Here is a 15992-nt window from a genome sequence, read left to right as displayed (position 1 = left end):
CCATGTACACTATCATGTCATCTGCAAACAGTGACAATTTTGTTTCCTCCTTTCCTATTTGGATGCCTTTTATTTCCTTTTCCTGCCTGATCGCTGTAGCCAAAACTTCTAATACTATATTGAATAGAAGTGGTGAAAGTGGACATCCTTGTCTTGTTCCTGATCTTAGTGGAAAAGCTTTTAGTTTTTTCCCATTGAGTATGATATTGGCTGTAGGTCTCTCATAAATGGCCTTTATTATATTGAGGAATGTTCCCTCTATTCCCACTTTGCTGAGTGTTTTTATCATAAATGGGTGTTGTACCTTATCGAAAGCTTTTTCTGCGTCTATTGATATGATCATGTGGTTTTTGTCTTTGCTTTTGTTTATGTGATGTGTTACATTTACTGATTTGTGAATGTTGAACCATCCTTGCATCCCTGGGATGAATCCCACTTGATCATGGTGTATGATCTTTTTGATATATTGTTGGATGCGATTTGCCAATATTTTGTTGAGGATTTTAGCATCTATGTTCATCAGTGATATTGGCCTGAAGTTTTCTTTCTTTGTTGTGTCTCTATCTGGTTTTGGAGTTAAGATGATGCTGGCTTCATAAAAAGAATTTGGGAGTTTTCCATCCTTCTGGATTTTTTGAAATAGTCTGTGGAGAATGGGGGTTAGCTCTTCCTTAAATGCTTTGTAGAATTCTCCTGTGAAACCATCTGGTCCGGGGCTTTTGTGTGATGGAAGTTTTTTGATTACTGCTTCAATTTCTTTTGCTGTTATTGGTGTATTTAGATTTTCTGCTTCTTTTTCACTGAGTTTTGGAAGATTGTATTTTTCTAGAAATGTGTCCATTTCCCCTAGGTTTTCAAATTTCTTGGCATACAGTTCTTCATAGTAATTTCTTACAATCCCTTCTATTTCTGTGGTATCAGTTTTAATCTCTCCTTTTTCATTTCTGATTGTGTTTATTTGTGTCCTCTCTCTTCTTTTCTTGATGAGCCTACTTAAAGGCTTGTCTATTTTGTTTATCTTCTCAAAGAACCAACTCCTGGATTCATTGATTCTTAAAATTGTGCTTTTAGTTTCTATGTCATTTAATTCTGCTCTAATCTTGGTTATTTCCTTCCTTCTGCTTGCTCTGGGCTGTCTTTGTTGTTGTTCCTTGAGTTCTTGCAGGCGTAGGGTTAGGTTGTTTGTTTGAAATGCTTCTATCTTGTTTAGGAAGGCCTGTATTGCTATAAACTTCCCTCTCAGGACTGCTTTCGCTGTGTCCCATAAGTTTTGGGTTGTTGTGAGATCATTTTCATTTGTTTCCAGAAATGTTTTGATTTCTTCCCTAATTTCATTCTTGACCCATTCGTTGTTTAATAGCATACCATTCAGTCTCCATGTTTTTGGGTGCTTTGGGTTTTTTCCTTTGGGGTCGGCTTCTAATTTCAGTCCCTTGTGGTCAGAGAAGATGCTTGATATGATTTCAATTTTCTTGAATTTTTTGAGGCTCCTTTTGTGTCCTATCATGTGGTCTATCTTTGAAAATGTTCCATGTGCATTTGAAAAGAATGTGTATTTAGCTTCTTTGGGATGAAGGGCTCTATATATATCAGTTAAGTCCATTTCATCTAGGGTGTTGTTTAATGCCACAATATCTTTGTTGATAATTTGTTTGGAAGATCTGTCCATTTTTGATAGTGGGGTGTTCAAATCCCCTACTATAATTGTGTTGCTGTCAATAGCTTTCTTGAAGTCCTCTAAGGTTTTCTTGATATATTTGGGTGCCCCTATGTTTGGTGCATATATGTTTACAATGTTAATGTCTTCTTGGTGGATTCTTCCCTTGAGTATAATGAAGTGACCTTCTGGGTCTCTCTTTATAGCCTTTTTTTTGAAGTCTATTTTGTCTGATATGAGAATTGCTACCCCAGCTTTTTTTTTCTTGTCTGTTTGCTTGGAAAACTTGTTTCCAGCCTTTCACTTTTAGTCTGTGATGGTCTTTTGTCCTGAGGTGGGTCTCTTGTAGGCAGCATATGTGTGGGTCATGCTTTCTTATCCATTGACCTACTCTGTGTTTTTTGATTGGAGAATTTAATCCATTTACGTTTAAGGTTATTATTGATAGGTACTTATTCATTGCCATTTTAAAAATTTTTTTTATTGATTATGCTGTTATAGTTGTTCTATTCCCCCCTTCATTTCCCTCCACCCTACCCCCCATCCCCACCATTACCCCCCCTTTAGTTTATGACCATGTGTCTCAATTCCTTTAGATTCTATATTTCCCATGCTATTCTTGCCCCCCCCATCTATTTTCTATCTACTGTCTATGCTACTTATTTTCTGTACCTTCTCCCCCCTTCTCCTCCTCCCACTCCCCTGTTGCTAACCCTCCTTGAGATCTTCATTTCTATGTTTCCACTCCTGATCTAGCTGTCCTTTTAGTTTGCTTTTGTTTTAGGTGTGGTTGTTAATAACTGTGAGTTTGTTGTCCTTTCACTGTTCATGTTTCTTTAACTTCTTTTTCTTAGATAAGTCCCTTTAATATTTCATATAATAAGGGCTTGGTGATGATGAACTCCTTGAATTTGATCTTATCTGAGAAGCACCTTATCTGTCCTTCCATTTTAAATGAAAGTTTTGCTGGATAGAGCAATCTTGGTTGTAGGTCTTTGGATTTCATGACTTGGAATACCTCTTTCCAGCCCCTTCTTGCCTGTAAGGTGTCTTTTGAGAAATCTGCTGACAGTCTGATGGGGACTCCTTTGTAGGTGACTGTCCCCTTGGCTCTTGCTGCTTCTAGGATTCTCTCCTTCATTTTAATTTTGGCTAATGTAATTATGATGTGCCTTGGTGTGTGCCTTCTTGGGTCCAACTTCTTTGGTACTCTCTGAGCTTCCTGGATTTCCTGGAAGTCTATTTCCTTTGCCAGATTGGGGAAATTCTCCTTTATTATTTGTTCAAATAAGTTTTCCACTGGTGGCTGTGCCTTTCCCCCTTCTGGTACCCCTATAATTCGGATGTTGGAGCGTTTAAAGATGTCCTGGAGGTTCCTAAGACTCTCCTCATTTCTTTGAATTCTTGCTTCTTGACTCTTTTCTGTTTGGCCATTATTTGCTTTCTTCTGGTCCACTCCATTGATTTGAGTCCCAGTTTCCTTTTCATTGCTATTGGTGTCCTGTGCAATTCCATTCATTTCATTTAGTTTCGCCTTCATATATTTGTCTAATTTGTCGGTATAATCAACCAGTTCTGTGAGGATTCTGATGACCAGTGTTTTAAACTGCGTCTGAGAGTTTTGCTATTTCTTCATCGCTTAGATTTATAGGCGCTGGGGCTTTGAGATCTTCTTGAGCCATTTTTTGGTCTGTTCTCGCCTGTTGTTAAGTACGAGGAGCGGAGCGTTGGACTCTCAGGTCGATGGGTTGTATGTGGGGGCGTGGTCCGAGCGGCGAAATGGCGACCCCCTCTGTTGTTTCTCACAGCTGGGTGAGGAGCAGCGTCTTAGGTGGTTCACCTGGGCCGGGCCACTCAGAGTCGCTGGGTTATGACGCTGTATGTGGAGGTGGGGTCAGAGCAGGGAAATGGCGGCGCCCTCCACTGCCGCTTGCCGCGGGGACCCGCCGGGCCCCGGTCCAACCGCCCACTCCCTCGCCTGTCCGCCTGCGCACAAATGGGCGACCATAGTCAACACGCAGCACCGCTCCCCCGCTATCTCCCCCCGGTCGCTCACCTGGTGGCTCGCTCGGTCGCTCACTAGGTCTAACCCTGAGCCTGGATTCTGCCGTCTGGGTTCTGCGCCTGAGTCTGGCTGACCGAGACCTCCTGTGCAATCCTGCTTCACCAGCAGCTGGTTTCGCCCCTTACCGGTCAGGCTGAAGAATCTGGTGTTAACGGACTTCCGAAAAGTTCAATTTTCCGTGTTCTGGCTATGTTTTCTGTTGCTAATATTTTGTTGTCTCTAAACTTGGTTGTGTGAGAAGGCACGGCACATCCACCTATGCCTCCATCTTGGCGGAAGTCTCCTCATTGCCATTTTTGTACCTGTGTTCCTCTCTGTCTCCCTCTTATCCTTCCTTCCCTTAAAGCAGTCCTTTTAGTATTTCTTGGAGAGCTGGTTTGGTGGAGGCATATTCTTTTAGACTTCTTTTGTCTTGGAAGCTCTTTATTTGGCCATCTATCTTGATTGAGAGCCTTGCTGGGTAAAGTAGCCTTGGTTGTAGGCCTCTGGTTCTCATTACTTGAAATATTTCTTGCCATTCTCTTCTTGCTTGAAGTGTTTCCATTGAGAAGTCAGTAGCTAACCTTATTGGGGCTCCCTTGTATGTTATTTCTTTTTTCTCCCTTGCTGCCTTTAAGATTCTCTCTTTGTCTTGGAATTTTGCCATTTTGATGATGATGTGTCTTGAAGTGGGCCTCCTTGGGTTCCTCTTGGTTGGGACTCTCTGTGATTCCTGGATTTGTGAGACTTTTTCTCTTATCAAATTAGGAAAATTTTCTCTCATTACTCGTTCAAATACGTTTTCTATCCCTTGTTCTTCTTCTTCTCCTTCTGGTATTCCTATTATTTGTATATTATTACGTTTCATATTGTCTTGCATTTCTCTTAATTCCTCTTCATTCTTTCTGAGCCTCTTTTCATTTTCTTGCTCTTTCTGTGAGATGCTTTCTACCTTGTCCTCCAACTCACTAATCCTATCCACCGCTTCATCTATCCTACTTTGGAAACTTTCTACTGTGTACTTCAATTCGGAAATTGTGTTCTTCATTTCCTCTTTTCTCTTGCTGATAGTTTCCATTTCCTTTTTCATGTTGCTGTAGTTTGCAAAGAGATCATTGTAGTTCCCCTATAGTTTCTGGTAGTTCACTGTGAGCTCTTTGAACTTTGTAATAACCAGTGCTTTGAATTCACTATCTGATAGTTGATCAGCGTCTATTTCATCTAACATTCTTTCTGAAGTTTCTGCTTTTTCTTTCATTCGGGGATTGTTTCTTTGTCTTCCCATTGTTTGAGACTCTTCTTGTTAGTCTCTGCTTCTAACGTTGATCTGTTCTAAAACCCTGGTTTTATGGTGTAAACTTCTGTGGTATGATCCTTGTGCAGACTCCTTGAAGTTTCTTGATGTTTTTTGTCTCCACCTATACTCACGCTGGTCCTCGCGCTGGTCCCTGTGTTGGTCGCCTACCACTGCTGAATGTCCCGGCTCTAGTAGCCGCCTCCTCAAGCACCCAGACCCGTTACTACGGCAGCGGCATAGAGGCTGGGAATGTCCCGGCTCCCGTATCTGGCTCTCTCTGCTGCCCAGGGCCGTCACAGGGGTTTGGAGTGTCCCGGTTTCTGTACCTGACTCCCTGGCATCTAGTCCTGTCTCTCTGGCAGTGGCACAGAGGCTTAGAATGTCCCAACTCCCGTACCTGATTCCCCAGTGTCCAGTCCCGTCACTATGACAGCAGCACAGGGGCTGAGAGCGTCCCAGTTCCCGTAGAGGGCTCCTCTGCCACCCAGGGCTGTCTCAGGGGTTTGGAGAGTCCCAGCTTCCATACCTGACTCCCTGGCGTCCAGTCCCGTCGCTATGGCAGCAGCACAGGATCTGAGGACTTCCCGGCTCCCCATAGCTGGCTCCTCAGGGCCCAGGCCTGTCTCTATGGCGGCGTCACAGGGGCCTTTGGTGTCCCAGCTCCTGCAACTGACCCTTCCATTGCCCAGGCCGGTAGCTATGGCATTGGCGCAAGGGCCGAGAATGTCCCCGCTCCGGTTCCTGACTCCTCTGTCTCCCAGGACCATCACAGGGGCTTGGGGTGTTCGGCTTCCGTACCTGACTCCCCGGCTCCCAGGCCTGTTGCTCTGGCGGCAGCACAGGGGCCGCATGAGACCCAGCTCCAGTAGCTGACTCTGCCGCCGTCTGGTGTTTCAGCGTCGGTCACAATCTCTGGTCTTTTAATTTCATAAATGCTGGGTAACTGATGGTTTATTGTGCTGTTTCTCTATAGATCTGCCAGGTATTTCACCCATGAGTACAGGAGCTAGTATCAGCTCCATCTTACTCCGTTGCCATCTTCCCAGCATCTCTGTATTTTGTTTTTCAAGAAGGACTCATGAGTGTTTTATTCTCTGAGTTCTTTTATGCTTGGGACATCTTCCTGTGGCGAGGTATATAATGTTCTTAGTTCATCTTTTTATCTCTCTAGATTCTGTTGACATTACTTCATTGTCTTCTAGTGTTGAGATGGTTTAGAAATATTTGTATCCATCCTATCCACTTCCATGGATGACTTGCGTTTTCTACCCCAGTGTGTAAATAATCATTTTCCCTTGAAAAATTATAATTTAATCTCGCTACATCTTGCTGTTTGTTCATAGGAGGTTTTTTTTTGTGGGGGGAGGGGGCATAATGTAGAAGTTTTCCTCTACAGATTCAGTCCTTCATTTTATGAAGAACATTCCTGTGGTGTGTTTCTGAATGCATATTTTGTTGCATTTGTTATAATTTCTACACCAGTTAGGGACACCAATTATTCTTATGTTTGATTATCTCTGGGTTCTCTTATTATCTTCTCAGTAATTGCTTTACTCCCTCTGTGTTTTCCCTTTGTATTTGTCATAATTATCTCAAACCTTTTATCCATGCCATTAACTCAATTTTCAATCATGTCTTTCCTATTACTTGGCATTTCTAATTTATGTGTTGGATATATAACGGTGTTTCAGTTCTTGATTCATTTCCTCAGCTCTGAAATATTCTTTTTACTCTTCTTCCATGTTTTGTTACTTTATCATCTCAATTTTGAAGTCTTTTTTCAGGTTCCTACTCTTATTAAGGTCTTTTTAGTGCAAAGCATTCCCTGGGGATCTCCTGTATCTTGGAGTTACATTTTCTTCCAGATTAATTTTTTCATAATTCACTCATTATTTTTCCTTCCTCTCCATCCCTCTGCTCCCTTTTTCCTGTCATCATGTAATTTCTTTTCATCTCACTCTTGTTTAGTAGGGGCAGCTCCAACCAGATCTTTTTGTAACTGTTGCATAGAGTGGATAGAGTCTCCTTTCCCCTCTTCTCACCTTATCCAGGGTGAGTTTGTCGCTCTGTCTCTGACCTTTTGTTAATTACATTAAGTTTTAGGAAGAGGAGAATCTGTGATCTTTCACTCTACTATCTTCACCCTGAACTTTTAGAAAGCTTTTTCTAATATGCAAGGTTTTTACAGCCACATCTTGCTTAAAACTCTCTGGTGGTTTATCATAGCTTTTATGGAAAATGTTTAAACTCCTTAACTTATATCCAAGATCCTTCTTTTTTAAATGTTTTATTTATCTGTTTTTAGAAAGAGGAGAAAGGAAGGAGAAAGAGTGGGAGAGAAACATCAATGTGTGGTTGCCTCTCATGTGTCTCTTACCGGGGACCTGGCCTGCAACCCAGGCACGTGCCCTGACTGGGAATTCAACCAGCAAGCCTTTGCTTCACAGGCCCATGCTCAATCCTCTGAGCTACACCAGCCAGGGCCCAAGATCTTTCTTTATGTGGCCCACCTGCCCCAGTCTCAGGTCTCCCACTGTTCTCTACCTCATTTGTTAACTGATCACAGGAGGCCTTTTGGCTGAGCCTGGATCAGCCTCAGAACCCCTCTCAACACAGGTGGCCCATTGGCCATTTGCTCTAGTTAAATCCAATTCATCCCTGAAAACGTACTTCCAGTGTTGTTTTCTCTAGGAAGCTTTCCCAGAATATTCCCTTTCCTTGTCCTTCACCGTGTACTCCAGATGCCCCTCTTTTCTACTTTTCTGTCGTTGAATTTATCATACTTAATTGTAATTGCCTTTTATAGGATAGTATAATGGAGTGTGGAGCTAGACTAGGTTCAGAAATTAGCTCTGCCACTTGCTATTTGTATGACTTTGAGGGATACTATGTGACTTTTTCTGCCTGTTTCCTTAGAAGAATTAAATATGTTAATGCATATAAAGCTTTCATTGAGCACATGCTCAGTAAGTTATTTATTCTACATTATTATTATTATTATTATTATTATTATTACTACTACTAAAGGGAGCCATCACTGACAACAATAATGGGCTCAAACCACCTGGAGCCTCTGCCAATGCAGGAGCTGTCCAAGGTGCTAAAACAATGCTCTTCATCACAGGACAATGCCCCCCCTGTCTGTCACATATGCAGCTCCATCCAGGGTAAAGCCATGGTTATGGCTTGCCAGCTGTAGTAGTGGATGGAGAAACTGTTCCTCCCTTTGCATTCCTACACCTGGCCTTGACCACCTCATCAGCTACATTTTATGTGACTGAGATCAGCCTCCAGCTGGTCTCCCTGCCTCTGGACCATTTGGTTGACCACATTCACATCATCCTTCTCCAGATCTATCTTCATATCAAGCCATGTCCCTACCTACTAATTTACAAGAAATTTTAAAACAATAGAAACAACTCAAATGGCAACATGAGGGGACGTTTAAATGGTGATATGTTTATGAGAAATGTACATTATGCAGCTAATAAAAATAATTATTAAGGGCATGTAAAAATATAGAAAACCACTTGTTGAAGAAAAACAGAATAAAATGTTTTAATAGGTTTATGTCACTTTAATTTTTCTTGTATAGACTATGTAGTGGCCACAGCTGGCCCCTGGGTCCTGTGCATGGAGACTCTGGTCTGGGTCTTTACAAGATGGCGAACTCCTGCTGGGGAGACTTGGTGAACACAGTCTCTTTTCCAGAGGCTGGGGGTGAGACAGCAGTGGATCTTGGAGCCGGCATCAAAGCTGGCCTTTGCAAAGTTGCCTAGGGTGACAGTGTAGCCCTGCCCGAGGTGTAGCAGTCCTCAATGCTGCCCATCAGCTGCAGCTTCTTGGGCCCAGAAGCTGAGACAATGCCAGCATCCCTGACAGTGGGGATGAGGCCACCAGCACAGAGCAACACTGGCCAGGCACCTTGCCTGCAACAGTGTGGGGCTTGCCAACCTTGTTCCCCAAGCAGCCTCGCACACAGGGAATAGAGAGCTTTGCCAGCATGAGGGCCTCGTGGATGGTAGTGGCTACCTCCTTTCAGCACTCTTAACACCCAGACTGACATGTCTATTGTAGTCCCCAATGGTGACAAATGCCTTGAACTTGGTCCTCTGGCCAGTGTGGGTCTGCTCTTACATGAGCAAAATCTCCAAAACCTCATCCTTGAGGGACACCTCCAGAAAGAGTCAATGATCTCAGATCCCTTGATGGGCAGGGAAAAGAGATATGTCTCCACCAAGGACTTGATCTTTTTGTCCTTGACCAGGTGGCTCAGCTTGGTGAAGGCGCTCCACTCCTTGTCCTCGGCCTTGCCTCTGCGAGCTCTGTGACCTCAGTCCCAGCCCTGACTCAGCTGTGATGCTGGCCTCAAATGTTGTTGCCAAGTCCTCCATAGAAGCTACTACAGCCTCCTATTCCAGGGCCCTGGGGCCCCAGGCCCTCCCGCAGCATGGGCATCGCCTGCCATCTGGTATTTCTTTGGTTGGCTACAGTATGATTTAACATCATTCATTCAATTATTAAATATGTATTGAGCACCTATTTTGTGATAAGCCTCAGAGATGTAAGAATTATTAAGACAGTCCATTCTTCAAAGGTCAGAATCTAGCAGGATAAATGGCCGTGTAAACACATTACAAACAGAAGTGCATTTAGACAAAGAGTAGGAAGGAATATGAAAATATGTAAATAACAGTGGTGGAAGTATAGGTGTATTTCAGCTTTTTCAATATCTGTTAGGAAGTGAACCCCAGCATACATCCTCAGTGGAGAGAGCTGAATCGAAATCCTCCGACAAAGGCTACAAGTAAACTCTTCCCACTCCCCTCTTGCATCCTCAGGCCACCTACTGGGAAAAAAAAGAATGGATCAGTGGAGAGCCCCAGATGTGGCTCAGAGAAGTCAAATAGGCCTTGCCTAGGGCAAGAGAAAAAGAAATGGAATAACAATCATGCAGCTCTTCTATAGCAAAATAAATGAATATGTTTGAGTGGTTGTGATAATGCAATAAAAAAATTGGAGGGAATGTGTATAATGGTACCCTGGTGAGTATCCCAGCCCCTTATTTCCTGTCCAGCAGGCTTACTTCCCAGCCACGTGCCCCAGGATTCCATAGGAGACCTGGTCTTCTGTTATCGAACAAGTGTTTGTTGCCCACACTCATAGAAAACAATACTGTGACATGGGCTTTGGGGAAAAGAAAGAGCAATTTATTTAATCCTGAGTCAGCTTGCAAGAGTCAGGAGGCAACCTCTCAAATCTGTCTCCTCAATTGAGGGTTTGTGGTGGGTTTGTTTTTTAAGTTAATTTTAATGCAACTTAAAAAAAGATTTTATTTATTTTCAGAGAGAGGGGGAGGGAGGGAGAAAGAGAGGGGGAGTAACATCAGTGTGTGGTTGTCTCTCATGTGCCCCCCACTGGGGACCTGACCTGCAACCCAGGCACTTGCCCGGACTGGGAATTGAACTGGTGACCCCTTGGTTTGCAGCCCACACTCAATCTACTGAGCTACACCAGCCAGGGCTGTGGTGGGTTTTAAGGGTTAAGGAAAAACAAGTGTGTAAAAACTCTGGCAGGACACATTTTGACTGCGGAAAGTTAGAACATGGCCATTTATAATAAAAGGCTTCAACTTTGGATCTTCCTAGACAATGGACCCTTTGCTTCTGAAAGGGTTCCTGTGTTTAAGTTCCAGTTGTATGCCTGTCCTATGGTTTTGTGGGGGTAAGGAGGGGTGAAGTTTTGGTTCTGAGTGAACTGGAGGTCAAAGTTTTCTCCTCTGTGCATGCCTTGAATGCATGGCTTATAGATTGGGTCTGTTGTCTCTAAAAGACAACTCAGTATCTTGTTAGGACCATTTGAGCTGGTTCTGTGATTGCAATTTTTACCATCACCATCTCCATATTGTTGTCATTCTGATATCCTCTATCAAGAATATTCTTCACGCTTTTAATGAAAATCTCATATCCCTTTTTTTTAAGCTCAGAAGTCATCTTCTTTGAGAATCCTTTCTTAGTTAACTCCATTCTCTTCTGGTATAAATATTTGAAAGTCAGTTTTACCAGATATAAACTTTTTGTCTCACATTGTCATGCTTTGAAGAAGTTCCAGAGAGGAGACCCAGAGAGAGCAGAGTTTGCCATACATTAACACCCCCCTGTCATGGTTAATCTCATAGGTTCTGCAGTCAGACAAACTAGGGTTAGATCTGCTCCATGTATCAGCCATGCAACCTTTTGAAAGTATTTCATTTTGAAAGTGTTAAATCTTAGTTTCCTAATCTATTGCATGGAGATGATAAATATCTGGTAAGGATGCAACAGTTTTGTAAGGATGAAACAGACAGATACACATAAAGTTGCTTCTCATGGTGCCTGGGACATACAAAGTGCTCAGGCACTGTGCAGTTGAGACCATTCTGCTACCGTGATATAACTCTTGATCTGTTCAGGGAAATAGAAATTGATTCAAACAATAATGTAGGTCCCCATAGTAGGTAATTAACAGATGCCTTGTGAAGGGTTCTAACTTAGCAACGTGACAAAGAGAGACAGTATCTCATCACCACTGCATTTCCAAATGGAGGATGACAGACTGGTAAGAAGTTATGCTGATTGGTAACCTTTCTTATCTACAAACAGTGACTAATTATTCACTTCTCTGCTGCTAAAATTTATGTGAAATTGTAAACTGGTTGATTTTTGCTCAGATCCATATCAAATGTCTGTCTACATTAATAATTAATGGAAGAAGTAAGGCTGCCCTCGGACCCTCGTGCACTCCCTGCTGTGCTTCAGAGGGCAGCCTGTGACTCTGGCCTGAAGATCAAGAGGGTTGAATTTCAGTGTTGTTTTCAACTGGTGGAGATGCTGTTATACAATTAAGAAAAAAAGGGGAAATATACTCTGTTCTCAAATTTTGGTGGTTTTTCAGGAAACAAAAATAATATGTCTCCAGTTCAGAAGGCTAATGCAGGTGTGATAATATGAAATAAAGATATAACTCATTATTAAAACACTTTGAAGTTCCTTTGAATATATGAAAGAAAAAAAGGCCCCCCTCCTCACCCTTCCTGCTCAAAAAGAGGAAATCTGATTCAGTCTAATTTCACCTTTAAATTGGTTCTTCGCGTTAGTTAATGGTGGTGTTGCAAACACAGGGGTCTCCATAGACAGCACTCTGTGTTCTATTGGCATCTGATGTGCTGTCATTTACTTGGAACAGCTGAAGATAGTCTTGGTTTCTGAAGGAGGTTTAAAAATCATGTTTAGCTAACTAATAGTTGAAGGTCATCCTAACAATTATTTAAGTGAATGTGTCCCCTCCACACTAGGGGGTCTTATTCAAGTTTAGTAAAAAATTAACATTAATTCGATTAGCTATTACATTCGCAAAGCAAAAGAATGTTTATAAAAAGGAGGAGAGCCAGGCAGTGTGGTAGAAACAGAATAAGCTGAGTAAAACAAGGGGCTGTGGTAAGATATTACACAAGGAACGAAGTTACTAAGATTCCCCACAATGCTGAGCACAGCATATTCACGTGGCAATACTCAAAAGCAAGACCTTTACTTCTGGACTGGTCCTTAACACATCTTACATAGTCCAACGAAGATGCTAACGTCCAGAGATGGGAAGCTACTAGTTTGACCTATGAAAAGAGCTCATGTTTCTACTTTGAGTAACACCTTTCCACTGCCATACCTTTTATATTAAACAGAGCACAGAAGTGCAGCAAAGCATGGGAATGAAGTGGGTGGACCCTGGAGACAGACTGTTTGAGTTCAAATCCTGATTGTGCCACTAACAAGCTGTGTGAACTTGGGCAAATAACCTACCCTCTCTGAGCCTTAGGATCTATCTCTGAAAAACTATAGAATCATAGTACTCACTTCATAGGGTTCTGTGAGTTTAAAGTGAGAACAGATAAAGCCCATGGTGCATAAGTAAGCACACTTAATAAAATTATTTCCCCAAAGGCAAAACATCAAAAACCAGTCTGAAGAGCTTTGTATCAAGGAAGGGGAAAACCCACTGTATGCAGATATAAGTTAAAGTAAAATGAGTTAGCAGGCTTCATTAGTTTCCTTCCTTTACTTTCCCACCTAACGTATGTCTGCCCTCCTTTTATATGGGCTGTTAGGCACCAAAGAAAAATGCAGAGAAAACGTTTTTATTTACTAGACCATAAACATACTTAGCCTGTTTAATATTTGGTCTCCACAGTGCCACTGATACTCCATCACTGTCAGAAAATTACAACAGTATTTCTTTGACAGTGGTGATAAGTGGGGATGTGCCAGAATTACTGGCATCCAGGCAACGGAAAAGCCAAGACAGTCAGGAGTGCTTACCCAGCACAAGCCTTTGTATCGCTCTGCTGTCTGCCTGCTTACCTGTCGCAGCCGGATTTGAAAACGCAAGAGTCCTTGTGTGCGTTTCAAACCATTATTTTGTAAACAAGAGATTTTTTTTACATCGAATTCAGGTGGACTTGAACTTTGTGCTATTTGGCTTACTTTGTTCAGAAGTAGAAGCCAAATAGAGAAAGGCCAGATTTCTTTCTGGAACACCCTCACATCTCGTGACGTCTTTGTTCTTGAGAGTCTGGATCCTGCGTTCCCCGGCCTGCAGTGTCTCCACGGTCAGGAGGAATCTAATCCCCCTCCCTCACCTTTTCCCAAGAAGCACTAGCTGTTGGGGGTGGGCTATCCTTGCTGTTTGGAGAAGTTGGGGCCCGGGTGGGAAGGCCCTTTGTGAAGAGGAAGCTCTGCATGCAGGGGTTTGCCAGGAAGACTTGTGGGTTCTGTAGCAGTACGGGGTGCAGCCCCCCCCCCCCCGAACTGCTTCACTGGGAGAAAACTAGACCATCTCTGGTCTATGAAGCGGTCCTGCCTCCTGCCCTGGGTTGATGTGCTGCTTTCCACTCATAACTCTCACCTTACCCCTCCATTCCCGGCCCCATCCCTCAGAAGGTTTATAATGCTCAGCACTTGCCTAAGGCAATCACAGGCTCTAAAGAGTAGGATAAAACACCAGTGGGCAACGCTCCCATATAACGGGGAGAACAAAAGTACTTTTAAGGTGGTGAGACCTCCACCTCAGTTCTCCAACAATCTCTCTTGCTCATCAAACCTGGTTACCCAAAAGGTCTAACTCAACGTTCAACTTCAGCCTTCTCCAGCTCAGAGCTGTGGGCGACCGCGGGGCAGGCACAGGTGACCAGCTCTTCTTTAGCTTGGGAGGAGAGGAGTGAAGCGGGCTCGGGAAGTGGGGACGCCGCAAAGCAGAAAGGAGGACTCCGGGGCGGGGAGGTCCCCTCCGCCCGCGCCCCGCCCCCGCGGAGGCCACCTCCCGCTTGCTGGCCGCGGCGCAGGCGTGTGCGAGCCGGGGCAGCACGGAGCTCCCCGGCGGCCCTGCGCCACCGCCCGCCCGGTCCACCTAGCGCACCAGCCCGGGAGGGACGGTCCCGGCACCATGCGGAGGGTGAGTGCACCGTGGCCGGGGAGGTGAGGGAGCAGGTGGCGAGTCTGCACACGAGCACGAGAGCGTGTCGCTCCTGTGCAGAGCCGCCTCCGCCATGGGTCGGAGAAGCTCGCCAGGGAGCTGGGCGAGAAGGGCTAGTGGCCAGGAGGTGTCTCGTGGGGCCGCATCAGTAGCCTGTGCGGGGGAGGGACGCCCCTCGCAGGACACCAGGACTCACGGGGTGCTGTGGAGTCTCTCCCCATCTGAGAGACCTCTGGCCCGGCGCTCCCTGTTGCGGCGCAGACACGTCGGGGCTTCCCTCCCCGCGTCTTCTGGGGCGCTATTCCCAGCGCCCCCGGCCTGGGGATTTTAGGAGAGATCCTTCCCTAGAGCCCCTTGCCAGGCGCCCCGCCTGCCCTCACGGTTCCTTGCGGCTTTGGATTCTTCTGCTCAGCCCCTCGCTCTTTCTCCGGGAGCCTCGGGAAGTTTGCCGTCGGACGTCGGTGGGGCTCCCTGGACGAACGCCCCAGGGAGGGTGGACCCCAATCCGCGGCCGTTGGGTGACTGGAAGAGGACGTGTATGTGTTTTGGGGAGGGGGTCCTCACCCTTCGCCTCCAGAAATGCCCTGGCTTCTGGAATGTGGAACGCGCAAGTGCGTGCGAACTGAAATCGTTCCCTCTGCGCCGGCGAGTTAAGCGCGGAGTCCTGCAGGAGGCGTCCTCAGCGGCGGCTGCTTCATGAAGCGGGTGTGCGGGTACCTGCGCGCACCCCGCACCCTCCAGGCAGCCCTTAGTGGAAAAACTCCACACGGTTTGTCCCACCTCGAGGAACAGGGTGGGAATTGGAACTGTGATTGCCAGCCGCGGAGAGCACGCACGCAGGCCCTGCGCTGCTTCGTCTTTCCCGTCTGCGGCAGCTCCACTACTGGAAAGTGGTGGTGATTTTCTAATTTACCGGTCCTAGCGTGCTATTTGTGCCTGAACCTTGGGGACAGAGGCAGCTTTAATCAAACGCAGGAGCTCGGCACTTACAGGGTAGAAGGGAAGTAGAGGAAACGTAAAGAAATCAAAGTAGACGTTTTCCCAGATTTCCTAAAGCCAACCCCAATGACAGTTTAGGCGTCAAGGAAAAGATGTTGGGTGTTTTCTGAAGAAACAAGGGTGAGAAGAAATGGGAAAAAAAACAGAATAAATCTTTTCAGTAGAGCCTTTGAATTTCTCTGTGTTGGACTTTGGGGTTGCCTTGTTACTGAAGTATGTGTGTACCTATTATTTTAGTCACCTGAGTGGCCCTGTCAACGATTCTTCCTCTCAGCTGCTAGGTTGTTTCAAAGGGAGCTCTGGCCTGCGTTTTTCCAGGTGGTGCCAGAATTAAGTTGTGGGGGAGGGGGGGCAGTAGTATTTGGAGGAGATGTATAACAAGTATGAATTGGCCCAGCTGCCTCTGGAAAGGCTATTAGTGAGCTGACATGGAAAGTTACCTGGCTTACCTTTTGGATTGAATCCAAACCTGCTCAGGTGTTTCTGAGCAG

General features: G+C 44.9%; 1 protein-coding gene across 1 annotated transcript in view; it reads left to right on the top strand.

Moving 5' to 3' along the window:
- Positions 1 to 14385: 14385 nt before the first annotated feature.
- TMCC3 (transmembrane and coiled-coil domain family 3) overlaps positions 14386 to 15992 on the top strand; it is a 285572-nt gene continuing 283965 nt past the window's right edge. The window contains exon 1 of the mRNA XM_053662207.1: positions 14386 to 14481. Within this exon, the coding sequence (XP_053518182.1) occupies positions 14473 to 14481 (9 nt within the window). The 5' untranslated portion in view covers positions 14386 to 14472. The remainder of the gene's footprint in view (positions 14482 to 15992) is intronic.

The sequence above is a fragment of the Artibeus jamaicensis genome, unplaced genomic scaffold, assembly GCF_021234435.1.
Source record: "Artibeus jamaicensis isolate MK-2021 breed Jamaican fruit bat unplaced genomic scaffold, CSHL_Jam_final contig_1028, whole genome shotgun sequence".
NCBI lineage: Eukaryota > Metazoa > Chordata > Mammalia > Chiroptera > Phyllostomidae > Artibeus > Artibeus jamaicensis.
Note: the sequence above shows the minus strand (reverse complement) of the source record. Positions and strands in the feature narration are given on the sequence as shown.